The 17851-nt window shown below is 50.1% G+C and overlaps 1 protein-coding gene across 1 annotated transcript in view; it reads right to left on the bottom strand.

Moving 5' to 3' along the window:
* The window catches only part of DRGX (dorsal root ganglia homeobox), a 30705-nt gene extending 27230 nt beyond the window's left edge, over positions 1-3475 (bottom strand). The window contains exon 1 of the mRNA XM_067708905.1: positions 3442-3475. Coding sequence (XP_067565006.1) covers positions 3442-3475 — 34 coding nt within the window. The remainder of the gene's footprint in view (positions 1-3441) is intronic.
* Positions 3476-17851: the final 14376 nt, after the last annotated feature.

Genomic DNA, 17851 nt, shown 5'->3' with positions numbered 1-17851 from the left:
GAGGCCCTCAAATCACAATCAGCCTCACAAACTTCTACCTGCTTGTCCCAAATTGTTTCACAAAGTGTACATATAGTATCTTTAAGTGAAACACTGCATGTCAAACTGGATCCTAAAAAAAGCTGACAGTTCATCAAATTAATAAGAACAACGATTGACAACCTAATAGAAAAGAGGAAATGATGAGAACAGGCTTCTTACTTAAGAATAAATAGAATGGTTGATAATGTTATGAAAATGTTAAACCTTGCAATAATTAGACAAAACATTTTGCCAAAACAATAAGCTGCACAATTATACCCAGTACAGTTAAAAGCATAATGAATTGTACACACTATTCACCATTTGTAGGAGCATGAATTTGTGCAGCCTTATTAGAGGGTAATTTGACAATATCCATCAAAAATGTTAAGTGCACATACAGGTATGTAGTCTATGAATATACTTTAAAAGTGTGCCAAAATGGAGCGAGAATATTGTTCCTGGTAACATGGTAACAGGAAAAAAAAAAAGGAAACAACCTAAGTGCACAATTGTAGGCACCTTCTGAACAATATATAATGGAATACTACACAGCTATTTAAAAGAAGCCAGTCAGGCTTCCCTGGTGGCGCAGTGGTTGAGCATCTGCCTGCCAATGCAGGGGATACGGGTTCGAGCCCTGGTCTAGGAAGATCTCACATGCCGCGGAGCAACTGGGCCCACGAGCCACAGCTACTGAGCCTGCGCGTCTGGAGCCTGTGCTCCGCAACAAGAGAGGCCGCGACAGTGAGAGGCCCACGCACTGCGATGAAGAGTGGCCCCTGCTCGCCGCAACTAGAGAAAGCCCTCGCACAGAAATGAAGACCCAACACAGCCAAAAAAATAAATAAATAAATTTATAAAAAAAGAAAAGAAAGAAAGAAAAAGAATCTGCCTGCCAGTGCAGGGGACATGGGTTCGATCCCTGGCCCGGGAAGATCCCACATGCCGTGGAGCAACTAAGCCCACGTGTCACAACTACTGAGCCCGTGCACCAGGCTCCGCAACAAAAGAAGCCACCACAAGGAGAAGTCCGCGCACCACAACGAAGAGTAGCCCCCACTCACCACAACTAGAGAAAGCCCACGCACAGCAACGAAGACCCAACAAAGCCAAAAATAAAAACAAATAAGTAAATAAATTTATTTTAAAAATAAATTTAAAAAATAATAAAAGAAGCCAGTAGATCTGCATACATTGACACGGAAAAATCGCCAAAATCTGTATTATAAAGTGAAAAAAGGCAACTCCTGAATGATGTGCCAGTATGATCTCAGCACAAATAAGGCATAACATATAAAGGAAAAATACATAAATGAGGGTAAACGCAGGCGAGAGCGTGTTTTTCTTGAAGGAATCACAAGAAACCGACAATAGGGAGTATCTTTAGAAAAAGAGGTAGAGAAGGAGGATTTCACTTTTCAGTGTGTAAGTTTCTGTTCTATTTGAATTTCCTAAGCAGGTAGATGTAATACTTTCTAGTTTAATATCAGCAAAATTATCTGAGAAGGGAGATCATGAGCCATGCTTTGCTTTCTCTTATATGCCTCTCTAGATTAATAAAAAATTACAATTAAAAAGATGATAGGCAATAATGAGAAGTCAGATTCCAAGGAACTGTCCTCAGCCTTTCCATCGTCAGCAGGCCACCTCCCCCCACAGCAATACTAAACTAAAATAAAACACCCGTTTCTGTAAAACTGCCTTTGAAACACATCTGCAGAGGAATAAAAAAGTTCTTAAAGACCCATCTCCTTTTCTTCTGGTCACAGCAATCAGAATAAGCGTTGAGGCGGGATGTGCCCCAGGTGTGGGAAGGAAAGGTGAGCTAAGCTGAGCTGAGGACAGCAAGCAGCTCTGTGTGCTGGGGCCACGACAGGCTGGCCAGGGCTCTCCCCAGGTGACTTCTGCAACCCACTCTGCAGACTGGGCTTTCCCCTTCAGTCACCCAGGCAGCCCACCCTCTGCTAAACGCCCACACCTCAACCTTCCCACTTTAACTGGAAGGGTGGGCTGCCGAGTATCCATCAGTCCAAACCTGAGGTTCAGGGATGCAGAAAAGGCGTGTCCACTGCACAAGCAGAGGATCTCCCCGCAGTCCTAGGTGTCAGGGGGTGAACCTCTCAGACCTTGATAAAGCCCATCTGCATGGGTCACTGGAAGTAAAAGGAGGTGAAATGCAGCCAAGTGTCTGGCCTTCCCTTCTTAGGAATGCGGATCGGGCTGGCAGGGCTTGAACCCTGGTGTTCATTAGCCTCCTTTAGAAAATGCTACTGAACTTTTAAAAGCTTCCATGGGAAAAACAAAACAAACTTTCTGAAATCCCTGTGTACGCTGGCCAGCTGAGGCCGGCTACTGCTCAAGGTAACCGGGGCAAGGTGAAGGAGCATGCTCTGATGTTTCAGGTCCCCCCAGTGTCTCACACCTTTTGCCCTGCCCCGTGCCTTTCTCGATTTCTTCCCCTCCAAAATTCACTCACTGCCCACCCCCACCCCCAAAGGAGTAGGTTGCCAAAGCCAAGTCCTGGTTCTGCTCCCAGTTGTAGAAGTCCTAGCAGCCCATGGCTCAGACTACTGGTCTGAGGAAGGCGCTGTTAAAGGGCCAGAGCGTGTGGCTTTGCATTTGCCTGGTGCATAGAAATCCCCTTCTTGTATGGACGGCCCACCCCCGGGGAGCCCCCAAGACCAGGAATCCAAGCTATTTCCTTCTCACCAACCTACCCCCGCCTAACAGCCCAGTGCAGAGACCACACCAAGGATCCTGAAGCGAAATTTCTTCTAAGAACCGGAGACCCTCAAAGACCCAAACCCTGGTCATGGGCTGGCCCTGGGAGTGGGAAGTGGTTAGCGTCTGAGGTCAGAAACCCAGTGAGTCACAGAGGAGCAGCCATGCCAGGGCACTTCTGGCAGTGGTGAGCAGGGCCACCCTGCTCCTGAGGGCCACATTGGCCTGGCCAAGCAAGATGGCCTTGGGCAGGGAGTGAGAGCAGCCTGGCAGCGGGGGGTCCTGCTCACGTCCGGCCCAGGACCCTGCGGGTCACCTAGTCCACCACGGCTTATCAGGATGTTTGCAAAACACCGTGAAAGATTGATGCGGCCCCCTGGGCAGGGGAGCCCAGATTAGAGGCGTGACACCAGCATCTGTGCTGGGAGGATCCGCCGGTCCTGGCAGCGCTCATAGCCCGGGGGCCAACCCGCCCAGGCCCGGTGGGGGGGTGAGGGGAGGTAGGAGGCAGGTGGCAATGGGGTGGAAGGCTGGAGCCGGATGTGGGGAGAGGGCCAAAGGCGCCTCTACCCACCTCCGGCGGCTGCGCCCCTCGCTGAGCAGGGACCCAACCACCAACCAGCCCCAGCTGCCGCTATGGCCCTTTCTGGCCGGCGCCGGCCTTTTGGAGCAGCTCCTGGCTCGGCGCTTACTCACCCTCTAGCTGTGGCGGACAGTGGAAATAAAACATCGCCGACGGCCGGCTCGACCTGACGGCCAGGACTCGGGAGGGTGACTGCGGGACCGACAAGGCACGCGTAGATCTGGCCTGGCTGCAAAGCAAACAGCGACAGAGCCTGAGTCTCCCTCTGCCTTCGCCCCCGCCCGGCCCTGGAGTGCCCCGGGCGCTCCTTTCATGGAAAACCCCCTCCCAATGCCTTCAGCCCACTCTGGGTACTGGAGGGGAGGTGGCAGCGCCGTCGCAAGCCGGAGACCCCGTGGGACAGCCCTTCCGTTCGGGTCCACCACCCGGACAGACGTCCCCCCACCTCGGCCCCAACACCAAGCCCACGCAGTCTGGTTCCCGGCTCTCAGGGGTCCCCGCCACAATCCCTGCACCCAGGACAACGCAGCCGAGTCCGGCGAGCGCGCCAGGCCATCTGCGCGAAAGGCAGCCCCCACCAGGAAGGCGGCCGAGCCCCAAGGCCAGGCGCGCAGGGCTCGGTGTGTGGGTCGGGAGCCGCGCGTACCTCGGCGGGCGGCGGGCGAGGAAGGCCGGAGCGTGACCGCCTCTGGTCCGCTCGCCGGGCTCGACTGGATACGGGCGGGGCTCCGCGCGGCTGGCGCCCGCAGGACCAGAAAAGTGACTCGGGAAGTGGCCAGATGTCTTGCTATCTGTCTACAGCGCGCGCCGCCGCTCAGCACTCGCCTTTATAATCTCACGCGTAATTGGCCTTAATCTGATTATTTCCAGCGCTGTCTACAGCGAGTAACTTGGATAGGTCTACTGGGCCTTACAAATGGCCCACGTGGTGTAAAAAAAAAAAAAAAAAAAAAAAAAATCCGTCATTTCTCAGCAAACATCAGGAATGTTTTTCCTCTTTTCTTTTAAAAGAAGGTTGAAACAATCACCACTACCACCATCCACCAAAAAGCATTATTTTCTGAACACTCCACCCCACCCCCACCCCAAGTTCCCTCTGACTCAAACCTTCTTTCTCGGGGAGAGCTTGGTTTTAAGCTCCCCTTGTCAGGCCTGGTGACTCCTGGTCTGCAGATGACAAAGCGCTGATAATTGTCGCCACCGGATGGGTTTTGGGGGGACTCTTTGCACACGGCTTCCCTTTCCAAGTGACCGTACAAAAGGAAAGTTTGATTTTGTTCTCAGCAAGGGGTCCCAGAATTTATGTTCGCTTCTCCATGCAAATGATATGCGGTGGGACCCTTCGCAATTACTTTTAAAATGCATCCGAGGCAGAAGCTCAGCGGAGAGACCGCCCTTCCCTCTGCCTGGGTGAAAATTAAACTCTAAAGTACCGGGCTGAAATTTTCAAGTCAGGGGTGCGGGATTGGATCAAATCACATAAACTGCAAAAAAAGCAAGTCTAATGGCACATAATTGGTTCTGTAATAGCATTACACCAGGATAATAGCCCGTTACGGCCCCCTGAACTATTAAGTGCTTCCCTGGCGGAAAGCCTTTATGATATTAAAGGGGGAATATAATGATATTTTGGTTATTAAATGCGTGTAATTAATTTATGCACCACTGAAAATAAAGTTGGTATTATGACCCACTCAAGATGCATCAGAAGATGCAAGTCAGACAACTGTTGATAAGTTCTGGTGTCTGTGTTCCGTCTAGACTGCTGATTTTATTTTGGGACGATGGCTTCTTGGACAGACTACATAAATTGAATATTTTATAAACATTCTAATGCTGCGTTCAGGAGCCCTGGAGAGGCGGTGGGTCGGGTCCCTGCACCGCCTGGGATCCAGCCTTGACCTTAAAGATACATTGAGTTGGAAACAAAAGGCCTGGCAGGGCCACACGTGGACACCCGCCCCGAAAGAGGCGCATGGAGCTGGAGGGCAGATTACTGGGGCCCTGACCGGCCCGTGGACGCCCCTCCGAAAACCGCCAGGAGGAAGATGCAGCACGGCTCCTGCAGAGGCAAGTCGGGGCCGATGCACTTCAGCGGCCCCTCCTGGGCTCAGCCCGCCCAGGCGCGGAAAGTCGACCCAGTCACGCGGAAGGAACCGCTGGAAACGCCGGCTGGGTTCAGAGCGGAAAGATCCCGCTGCGCCAGCTCCGCCAGGGCCACCGACTCCGCGAGTCCAGGTGACCCGCCGGCGGGGAGCACGCATGCTGGTCTGGGCGGCGGGCGCGGTAACAGGCAGGGCCGGCGGGCCATTTCCACTTCATCCGGAAAGGGATGGAGCCCTGAGAACCGACCCTATTTCAACCCAGGCCAGGAAGCTCGGCGCGCTCTCTCTCCCTGTCTCCCTCAGAGCACCCTTGCTCTCTGGATCTCTTTTCAAGAGCCCGAGTCTCCCCTTGCGCGCTTGGGTTTGCCAAAAGCCCCCTCAAACTCCCACCTGCCCTAGGCGGCGTCCCCTCTCCTGCAAAAGCCCCGCGCGCTCCGGAGCCTAGTGCCTGTGAAGCGGGGTGAGGAAGACATCCGGGCGGGCCTGGCCAAGATGCTCCAGGGAGCACCTGAGTATCTGTACGGGAACTCAAGGCACCAGGCGCCCAGCGCCGCGTTGGCCCCAGAAACCAATGAGGTCCAAACCCCAGTTTCAGCTCCGTATCCCTGACATCCGTTGAAGCAGTTTCTTGGCAAGGCCCAGACATGTCCCCGGGGCTGGACAGGCTTGTTCTGGGTCGGCGGGCAGCGCGCTCCCAGAGCCTCCCGGTCAGTCAGGACCCTGGACAGCGGCACCTGTTCCTCCTGGGCTGCAGAGGGAAGAGACCAGTCACAAGGGCCGCTCTGTGGCCTTGCGCTGCGCCGCGGCCGGACGCGCCCCGCCGGATTCTGGGTGTTGGGGGCCCGATCCCAATCCTCTCCTGGTCCAAACCTGAGCAAGTTGGGACGCGCGCTCAGTGCTCGCAGCAGGGACCAAACTCTCGGCTCCGCAGACCCACGCCCCGCTCCTGCTCCGCGGCTACGGCCGGGAATCTTCCCGCGGCCGGTCGGCGCCTGGTCCCGGCTTTCCCAGCGTCACCGACGCGAGCCTGGTTGTCTCCCTGATGGGACACTTAGTCAGGCTCCCGCAAAACACCCACCTGGCGCGGGGCTCAGAGCCAGCGGGACCCTCGGCCTCGTCTCCCCCGAAGTTCCTCTCCCCCAGCAGGGAGGCCGGGCTCGTTCCTGTTGGCAAAACAGTGAATTAACAACAAACCAAGCAATCGCAGAGAGGAAAGGCTACAGCAAACTTTGATGACAACGCTGGCCCCTTTTTTTCCTCGGATTGTCTCTGACACTCGGGGCCGGAGAGAGGCGGCTAACGTGTATGTATTCGCTACCGTCTCCCTCCCCTCTAAAAAAGAGCGTTCGTTGGCAACGAAAATGTTGTTTTTCCTTAATTCTTGTGCAATAAAATGTATTTTCCAATTAACCAAATTCACCGATCTGTCCTGCTTGGACACTCTGATAATTTACAACCTAAAAGTGTACTTTCTTTATCTAAAGACCAAGGTGACTGCTTTTAATTTTCTCTAACCTCTTTACACTTGATGTTCACCAGACTCATAATGTTAATTGGCTTCATATACGGATCATCAGTTTAATGAAGAAATAAATCCTGTGTTGCTTTATGTTTTAACAGTGATTGCTTTAATGAGGAATGTGACGTGTTCCAAAATCAAAGCTGCAGGAGACATTAGAGGGGGCTTCTATTAGGACGGAAATGCTTATTTAAAGTTAAAACCACGGGTCATATCTCAACAGATTCTCACACCACTGCCCTCCCTACCCCCATCTGGGTTGCTGCTTCCAGCCTCTGGAAGGAGACAATTCTGTGGTTGGCCCTCAAAGGCTCCTTCTCTCCGTATTTCATGCACAGCAGCCACAGTCTCCATTCCCTCTAACAATCACTTTCTGGTTACTAAACAGGCATGCTACGTTACCTCCTGTCCAGCAGAGCAGAGAAGCTGGAACAGAATGGGGAGTTCAACTTTCAAGGTTGTTCACTTTTAAAAAAATAATAAAACCAAGTGGGAAAAGAGTAACACACACCCTAATATTTGTGTGCGGAGGTTGCAGAGAGGCTCCCCCGTGCAGCGCATCCCTACCCCTGAAAACCCAAGCCTCCGCTCTTAGACAGACAGCTCCGGCTTGGGCCAAGTGCGCTGCTGCTGACCCAGGCTCTGGCCCCTGAGAATGTCTGCAGGGGATGCACTGGACTCCCATCTGGGTGATGGTAGCTTTCCATCTCTGTATCAATTAATGAGAGTAAATCTGCTTTCTCTAATGGGTGTTTGATTTTTCTAATCTGAAGCTTGTTCTATGAAGGGAGAACTGTTATCTCAAAAACACTGAGAGCAGCAAGAAAATGCTGGAAATCGGAGCACCTATACCTGGAAGCCCTAAATTGTCTTTCAGTTGAATTATGAGTTACTTTTAATTGATTCCTGAAAAGAATCCCAAATCCTTAGAAAATGTAGGGAGCTGAGGCTCCAGGTCAGTGTCTCAAACACCACACATGGTATTTATTTCCTACCATTTGCTCTGTTTTAGGAAAACGGAGAAACATTTGGAAACACCGCTGTCAACATCTTCTGAGCCTGAATGCATGAACATATGTTGGATTTGACATCTCAACTGTGCTCAGAAGAGATTTTTTCCAACCTCCCTTTTAAAACTTTCTTTAGCAGAAACAGTTTTAGTAAATACAGTTTAAAACCATAACAAAGGGCTAAAGCAGATAAAATACTTACATTTTCAGGGAGAAAAAAAACACACTGAATTCCTAATTATGTGTGGTTTTTTTGGTTTTTTTTTTTTTTGCGGTACGCGGGCCTCTCACTGCTATGGCCTCTCCCGTTGCAGAGCACTGGCTCCGGACGCGCAGGCTAAGCGGCCATGGCTCACGGGCCCAGCCGCCCCGCGGCATGTGGGATCTTCCCGGACCGGGGCACGAACCCGCGTCCCCTGCATCGGCAGGCGGACTCTCAACCACTGCGCCACCAGGGAAGCCCCCTATTATGTGTTTTTAAAGTGTCTGGTTGTTTTGTAATATTGTTTCGTTATTAAATTTTACAAAGCCTCTCTGGTGTAACACTCAGCGGCCACACAGCTCTCCCAAGACAGAAGGTGCAGCATGTGCATGTTCAGTGTGGACCACACACATCCTCTATTTGTCTGCAAATCTATTGTCATTTTGTAGTTTTGGAAATTGCCAAGAAAGTTTGCAATTGCTAAACACAATGGAATATGTGAGGGGAAAAAAAAGCAGCCAATTGAAATTCCAGATGAACAGGGGACTATGAACAGAAGAAAAAAAATATATATATATATAGCAAGGGATAAATATGCATTTTATCTTGGAAATTTCCTATCATTCATTAGTTTTACTGTCATGTAAAAGTAATAGCAGCTACTTAAATACAAGCCAACTTCTAATAATCTCACCTGCAGTGGCCACAGGACAAAGTGTATTCTCACGTGGCTCTCAGGGAATCTCAAAGCTGGCTCCAGTCTGCCTAACCTTCACTAGGTAAGAAAGCATTACACCTGAGGCAGGCCCACTTCCTGAAGAGTCTGCGCATACTTGCCTTCACGCAAGCAGGCTCCAGCCCTCATGAGCAGGTCACGTACTCCTTCAGGACCCCCGTGACTTTCTCTGTGAAGGGGGGATTAAAATGCTTACATCGGGGCTTCCCTGGGGGCGCAGTGGTTGAGAGTCCGCCTGCCGATGCAGGGGACACGGGTTCGTGCCCCGGTCCGGGAAGATCCCACATGCCGCGGAGCGGCTGGGCCCGTGAGCCATGGCCGCTGAGCCTGCGCATCCGGAGCCTGTGCTCCGCAGCGGGAGAGGCCACAACAGTGAGAGGCCCGCGTACCGCAAAAACAAACAAACAAACAAACAAAACAAAACAAAAATGCTTACATCAAGTGCTGGTGGGCAGATTAAAAACAGTGCTAGAGGGTTTAGGGCAGAGAAAACATTCTGTATGTTACAGTGGTGGATACATGTTCATTATAATTTTGTTAAAATCCATAGACGGTACAACACCAAGGATGAACCCTGATGTAGACTCTGGGCTCCGGCTGACTAGGATGTGTCAATGTAGATTCATTGACTGTAACATCTGATGGGGGATGTTGGTAATGGGGAGACTGTGCATCAAAAACTGCTCTGAAAAATAATAGTCTATTTTCTTTTAATTAAGGGGGAGGTGGGGAACTGAAAACAATGCCCAGCACCTAACAACCAGTCATTAGCTACAACTGTTCTCCTACCATTATTGTTATTATTATCTTGTCACTACTATGGCCCACTAGGGGGCCACATTCCTGGAGAGATGCTACCCTGAGCTGCTTTGGGTACTTACAAGATGGCATCTGCCTCTGCTGGCTGTCTCCAAGATGAGCCCACCTTGGGCCAAAACAGTACCACCATGGGGAGAGCTCCTCTGTGGCTCTCCCTCCTACTCGTTTGCCAGTCTGCCATCCTTGTTTCCTTACATTTTTCTCTTCATGCTTCATTGCTTGGTTTGTTGAGTTTTACACAGCATACAAGTATTTGACTAGAAAACCTAAACCAAGGGCCTTTAAGCTGTATCAGGGGTATTTTATTTGGCCAACAGAAGTTTTTTAAAAATTCAAATTGAGTGCCTTTAGACTGGGCATGTCAACTCTACTTAGCCATAGGCCCCACTATTCTGCACTCCTTTCCTCCAGGTCACCTCTCACATCTGTGTGACACACTTGGTTCCTGCAGACGTCTGACTTTCCTACCCCTGACATAAATTCTGTGTGAGTCTAGCATAATTTCCCAACTGATAATGCCTTCTTATCAAATGTTAGGATGGGAAAGGGCTGTATTAAGGGAAACTAAGTCCACAGCCCCTGGAGTTTCAGAGTCTAGTTCAGTCCACTTCTATAAACACTTACCTAGCACCTGCTCTGTGCTAGGCACAGGAGATACAGAGCTGATTTCTTGGCCTCGGGAGCCAGCCACTAGAGATTCTAGCTAGGAAATGAGATGGGGTGGCAGGGAGAAGGGAAACTGACACCATCTGGCCAGTTTGGCACTGGATTCACTGGGTCTTCCCTCCTCTGTCCTAGAGAGCTCTTTGGAAGGGCAGCTCTCAGAATACATCCCACCCCCAGCTGAAGGAGGGGCTCCCATACTCCTGCATCCTTATGCGGCTTCAAATGGAGAAGCGGCCTCTCTCCCCAGAGGCCACGGACCCAGTCTCCCCTCGGTCCCCAGTGTTCAGGCCATCACACCAGAATCCAAGAGACTCGACAAGGCTCAACAACAGCCTTCAGCCTCCTGCTTTCCAGTTTCAGCTACAGTGAAAAATCTCAGGGAGCTGGACCACAGTCTGGGATATATCCTACAGGTGCACCCGCAGGATTCTGTTTCTAAGATCCCAACATCCAGGACTACCCTGCGGGGTTTCCTGGAGTCACTGACTTGGAGCGAAACCATTTTAGGAACATTTAGTTGTTCATTCCAGCCGGCTATTATTAAAGACGTCATAATAAGTTGCCGATAAGAAAGAGAAGCCAATCCCAGGAAATCTCAAATAGGATCCAGCCAAAAATAGAAGAAAGATCTGTCTCCAGACCTAAATTATCTCACCAGTAAACCTTTAGGACAAATAACTTTCAAGGTCAGCTCTTTGGTGTAAAAGAGTTGTCCGTAAGAATAAAATAGCAGAGGCGCAGAATGTTAAGAGGAGGAGTGAGGAGATGGCAACTGGAGGAACTGGTTATCAACAGAAGCAAGACTGGAATCCAGCCCCCAGCCCCAAGCCCAGTGCTCTTGGCTGTGCCCTCTGTAATGAGACGTGTTTCTCCTGAAACAAAACACACAGTCGTTTGCCCATGCTAAATATTTAATAAATGTGCAGAATTTAATTGAAGTGACTATTAAAGAAATGAAATAGGTTTACAACGTGAACATTAGTGAGCGCAAGGAAAGCCTCCTAATTTTTAATAGACTTGAATTCTGTAAACATCTACGGTGGGAGGGAGGGAGGTTTGCAATCAAGCAGACTTGGGGTTAACATTGGCTTCTTAAACCCCCCTTTCCTTGTCTGCAAAGCAGGATTGACAATGCCTGCCTTTCAGTATCTGGCCAGCCATCAGGACATCAGTGCCTTATTCTCTCTCTCTCTCTTTCCCTCTCTCTCGCACACACACACACACGCACGCACACACACACGCACACACACACGCAGCGTAGGCACTCTATAACTGTGACTTCTCTGTGACGCCCTTCCCAACCGGGATCTTTAGGAACCTCCTGTTCCCTCTGATCAGCCCACTCGTGTCCATGGTTGCACCCTCCCCTCCTTCTCCAGGATGCTGCCCCCAGCCCCACACCCAGTCCACAGCTCTGCTCACATCGTCTGGTTCTCCCTTCGTGACTCAGTTCACCATGGCCTTGCCCAGCATGGAGAGACCATGTGTATATGCAGCAGAAATTCTCAGCACACTCCAAGGGTACGGTCCTATTGCCTCCCTTCCCTCCTGCTGGCCTCAGCCTCACTCAAAGGCAGACTCAGAGCACATTTAAATCCCAACATAAATATTTATTGAATGACGTTGACTGGTGTCTGAGCAAGGCTGGTGCAGGCAATTCCCACCTCTCAGTCCAGTCACCAAGCAGCCCACAGTGCCCCACAGGCCAGCCTGGTGATGGGCAAGGCTCAGCTTGACTATTGATACAACTGGGGGCATCCTCCATGTACCTGTCTATCCATCCGCTTCCATGTACCTGTCTATCCATCCGCTTCTTCATTCATTCCCCAAATAGCTGTGGAGTACCAGTTTCATGCCAGGTGCATTCAGGGGATGCACTTGTACACAAGATCCAGGGATAGAGAAGGTAGGTGTGTCAGGAAAGCCTCTCATAACCATTATAGCAGAGCTTGCTAAAGCCCAGCCTCCAGCGACAGGCTGTACCCCTGGAGAGGACCCCTGCTGCCCAAGGCTGCCCCCCAGTCCCGCAGCCGTGTGGCCCAGAATCCCAGCCAGAGAGACTGAGCCCAGCTGCTGCAGGAGGACAGCTGAAGCAGGGATGGATGAGGCCTCAGCTTCGCCGGGGAGGTGGAGGGCCCCATCAGAGCTTCCCTGATGCCATCCTGTATGCCATGGCATACTGATGCAATGGCATCCTGATGCCATTCCTCTTCTCCTTCACCTCTCACTCCTCCAACAGATGCTCACAGAGAACCGTGTTTGTGGCAGCCTTATGCTGTGGGCAAGAGAAAAGAGATGTCTTTTCTTTCACTGTGCTTAAACCTTTTAATATCGTTTGTGTGATTTTTTTTTTTTTTTTACTAACATTATCTCCCCAAGTAGACTAAACGCCACGAAGTTAGAGAACAGGTCAGAGTGGGTTCATCATGATATTCTTAAGCCCTTAGCCCAATGCCTGGCACCTAATAGACATGCAAGAAAGAAAGCGTAAGAATAAAACGAGATCTAGGGCTCAAGTCCAAGAGGACATAGACATGAACAGAGCATTTGGCGATCAACACCTCTCCCTTCAAGTGCTGGGCCGTGTCCTTCGATGCTCCCTGGGACAAGTCAGGACAAAAATAAGTACATGAATCAAGGGCCAATCAACCAACTCCTCTCTCCTGAATCTCTTACTAAATGTTGCTGAGGGCCTTAGACCAGTACAAGCACTCACCTCCAAGATGGTCACAAGCAGATCAGACACTCCGTCCACAATCTTACAGGATGAAAGCACTCTCCTGGGCTGTTTTGCCTGACTCTACTCACAAACCATTCTAGAGCCTTTTCTCTGCCCACTCCACAGCCTGCAATATAGAACGTACATGGTGTTTCATGTCCGAGATCCCTGGTGCCCCTTTCCAGCTCCTGGGTCCTCTTAGCTTTTTGAACATCATCTCTCCCATCTGCAACAGAGAAATGATTCCCATCTCAGAAGTACTTTATGAAATGGTAAAAGGCTCTGTAGATGTGGTGGTGGAGGTTAGCCTGCGTGAGCTCCCTTTCATAAAACTAAAGAGGGGTGAGGGTGGGGAATGGGTAATAGCCCTTCCACTTTCGCATTCTCTCCTTTCTCTCTCTGTCCCTCTCCCTATGCTAAATTCTGTCCTATCCAAGGGATGCCTATCTCCTTCCCTCTCTGCTGTAACTCTCCCAAGAGTGTCTGTGTGGGCTCTGACCTCTCACCACCTTCACCCTTTTAACCAAGAAATAGTGTTTGGATGTGGGGAGGCACAAGTGAAGAATGGGGGAAGAGGAGGAGACCCCCATTTTTTACTTTCTGAAGGGGTGGCCACCTGGCTATTGCGGTGAAAATTTTTTTGTTCAATCCGAATTGATATTGGCTTTGTTTTATTTTCTTTAAAATGTGAAAACGATTGTATGGAACACAACTGATCAAGGTCCATATCCTGCCCCCTTGTAACACTGGGCACTTCACACAATGATGATTTCTATCTGACATCTGAAGGCATCTGAACTTACAAACCCTGGATAGATTTTTTTTAAGTGGTAGGTTTATGGCTGACGTTCCTTTTTTTTCTGCTCCTCAGAAAAAGTTGTCTAAAGGAAAAATAAATCAATCAATGGATTAAATGTTAAGATATTTCTAAAAAGCACATAGAGCAATGAAATTAAAAACATGCACAATCTCACAACCTAAGAGAACCATTATTAACATTTCATTATAGAGCTTACAGATATTTTGCATGAATTTATTTTATGCATACTTTTTAAAGAAAAAAGTGGGATCATAACACTACCTGGTTTTGTAGTTTCTTACTCACTTAACAATATATTGTGAATGCCTTTCTATGTCATTAAATGTTCTTCCACAATATTCTTAGTGGTTCTACACATAGTTAGGGTATATGTTCAGTTGCTGTGATAGAGACACATAACAGTGGCTTAAAGAAGACAGTTCGTTTCCCTCTTGTGAGGATGTCCACTCTGGTATGGCGGCCCTGCTTTCTCCACCATCCCTGTCCACATGGCCCAAGAGGACCCCTCTCCATGTCTGCCTTACAGCCACCAGGGAGAGTAGAGAAGGAGCGTGGGTGGCACACCCTTCACTGGAGGGCATCGCCCTTCCAGCATCTGGAAGGTGCACATGTTACCTCTGCTCTCATACCCTTGGCCAAGACTGTGGCTCCACCCAGCTGTTAGGGAGGCATCCGTGTGCCCAGATAAATATCACAGGGTCTGTTATCATTGGAGAAAGGAGAGTGGCTATTGGGAGACAGCTGTCAGTATCTGTCACGGTGCTGTTTCATTTGGGGGACTGTTGTGGAACATTCATACAGCCGTTGTTATTCTCTTAAGATAACTTTTCGGTATTCTCTCATTGATCAAACAGTAAGCATACTGAAGATTCCCGAGAGTCATTGGTACTTCTTCCCAATTCTGTGAAAGCCCATACCCACGTGCAAATTTTTCTTTTTGGCTTCCCTTCCACTTTGAGCAACCTTCAGCTCTCCATCCTTTAACAAGGGGACCAGCCTGCATGGGTAGTAGACGTCAGTGGGCATAACCCCCAAATGAAAACCACATCAGTAACACAAATCCCACAGGCCTGCGTCAGCCCCCTTTAGTCGCGGGTGGCAACATTGGAGCCAATCAGGGTCTCAGGGACAGTCCAGAAAGTCAGATACTGCCGGCGAGAACTCACAGACCACGGGACAAAGGTCTGGATGGAAGCCCCTGATCCCCCAAACACACCCTTGCGAGGCTGCCTGGGGAGAGAGGTCACCATCAGGAAACCTGAAGCCAAAGGACACTGGGGTGGGGACTGGAAGGCGGCGGAGGCAGGTCCTGGGACAGGCATGAGATCAGGGCTTTCTTTCCTAGGCTGAGGAAGAAGATAGTCAGGAGGCCAAACACCAGGGGCGTCAATACGCTATAGGCCACTGGCTGATTTCTCCCTAAGGCAGAGACATCTAGCAGGGGTCCTCAGGATTCCCTGAACCCACTCAGCTCCTGCACCACCAGGGGCTGCCACCAGCAGATGGGGCACTCTGCTTACACCCCTACAGAGTGGCCATACACCCTGGTTCACAGGTCAGGACTTTAGACTACATGAAAACGGAAGCCCGGATTAACAGGAGAGCAGAGGGAGTGGGAGGAAGGCAGGAAGGGAAAACCCTAGGCAACCCGATCTTGGGGAGCAGAAAAGGGGATGGGGGAGGGCTCTCTGTGTCCCCAGTTCTCCCAGCCCAATTTCCTCAGACTGGGCTGGCAAAGTGTTACCAACCGACGATGCAACTTCTGAGATTGCTGCTGTTATCCTGAGGTCCCACGGAGCCCCCCAACCCAGAGTCGCCCCCAGTGATTTAAGCCGGAGCCAGAAACTGCCACCAGGTGGCACCAAACTGCAAAGACAGTAGCTCCTTCCTCTTCGGCTCAAAATCCTGTACAGATAGCTTCACGTCCACAACTGGAGCCCCAGCTGATTTATCTGTATGTTGCCTGTTCCCACCAAGACCCTGGCACAGAGTGAGGGCTCAGAATATGCGAATGTCTTCTGGTTTCAGGATGGACAGGTGGATGGAGGGAGCTGATTCCCACTGCAGGAGCTGGACGCATCTTCTCCTTCAAGTGGGCACTGCAGATGAAGCTGGGGGTGCACCCCGGGCCTCACACGTAGCTCCAGCTCAAGAACAGGACTTCCCAGCTGCCTCTGCCTCTGGCTCCGTCTGGGTCCACAGCCTGCAGAGAGGGTCTTTATTATACAAATTGGTGGTCTACCTCCATGCCAGGGGGTGAAGAGCAAGAGGACGCTGGGGGTGTCCTAATGGGGCATCTCACGTGGGACGATCAGAGAAGCCCCTCCTGTACCCAGTCCCCACACCAGCCTGGCCAGCTGTCTTACCACCCTCTTCCTGGCTCTCCTCTCTGTCTGGGAAGGCTTTGTCAACTACAAATTGGCATTTTCTACTGACACGTGCCATCTACCTCTACAAGGATTAAATCATGCACCGCTGCAGCTGCTGACTTTCAACACCCCCTGAAAGGAGCTCAGGTGGAGAGCAGAAATGAGGCACTCTGTACTCTGGGAAAAACTGGCAGAACAGGTCTTCAGATAGTTAGATATTTTCAGGAGCCACTTTTATGAGCCCAATTCTTGTATCTCCTCATATCTAGAAAAGCACTAAAATCCTTCATGGTGACAACTGTTCCTCCTGACTAGCAGTAACCTGCATGAGACTAGCAGAAAATTTCATAAAAAATATATGCTTCATGACCCAGGAGGGCCAGACTATGCTGCCCTCTAGGTGGAGGAATTGACCCCGGGGTTGAGCACATGATCCAAATAAGACAGCCTTTTTCATTCTGAGATAGGAGACAACAAAGTGTCCAGAAGCCTGGAGTACACAGGCGCCGTCTGTGCTGCCTCATGAGAAGAACGTCCCTTAAAGTGAAGTCTTCATAGCAGACAGTAAAGTCCCAAGATGGAGACGGTCAAAGCCCCTATGGAAGTTGGTATCTGTCAATGCAATTGTACCTGAAGCAGCTGCCTCTGGGGTTTCCCAGTGATCGAGGCCAATAAATTCCCTTGCTGCTTAAGCCAGTTTGATGTAGATTTCTGTTACTGGAAATCAGGCATCTTCTAATATATGATGTTACTCAGATCCAGCTGAAGTAACCTCATCCTCTGAGATTTAAATAAAATGTATTTGTATCCCCTTCCCTTTAAAAAAAAAAAAGAAAAAAAATATGTACTTGATTACATGTATTCACTCTTCACCAAAATCACATATATGCTGACCTTCCCCCCCTGCCTCTTTGGAGCAGTTTCTAAGAGCTATCTGGGATGCTGTCTCTGGGCTACAGTCCTCATTTTGCCTCAAATAAAACTTAACTGGCAACTCTCACGCTGCGCATTTTTTTTTAAGTTGACACCTTCAAGCCTCTGGCACTCACATCATCTATTCCCACCTCTAAGTCATCTCTTCAAGAGAAGACTCCCAGGGCTACCACAGCCCCACTCTCCCCACACCCCCCAACTCTCTGCTTTAATTTCCTTTTTAGCTGTCAAAACCTTCTCGTGTGTTTTATTGGTCCACCTCCCTGCTACCGTGCAAGCTCAGTGGAGCAACCCAGTGTCTAGAACAGCACCTGGAGCACAGCATTCTGCTGACCCAACAAACTCCAGCTCCTCCCCTAGCTGGACCAGTTTCTGGCAGCCCCTGGCCCTTCCCCCACCCCAGCTAGGACTCCCACCACCAGTGAGAGTTCATTACCCCTGAGAAGTGCATCTTTGCACGACAAAGGCAACTTCCCCTTAATTACTCTGCTGATTGTAAGTCTTGAAGTCCTAGATCTGCACCGCCACAATTGCAAACCTCATTCCCTTATGAAGTCCAAGATAAACAAATCTAATATATTTTGTTTTAATTATCGTTGTTTAATGAGCCATAACGAAACTATGG

This window comes from Pseudorca crassidens, chromosome 16, assembly GCF_039906515.1.
Source record: "Pseudorca crassidens isolate mPseCra1 chromosome 16, mPseCra1.hap1, whole genome shotgun sequence".
Classification (NCBI taxonomy): Eukaryota; Metazoa; Chordata; class Mammalia; order Artiodactyla; family Delphinidae; genus Pseudorca; species Pseudorca crassidens.
The sequence above is the reverse complement of the archived record's forward strand: the minus strand, read 5'-3'. Positions and strand labels throughout refer to the sequence as shown.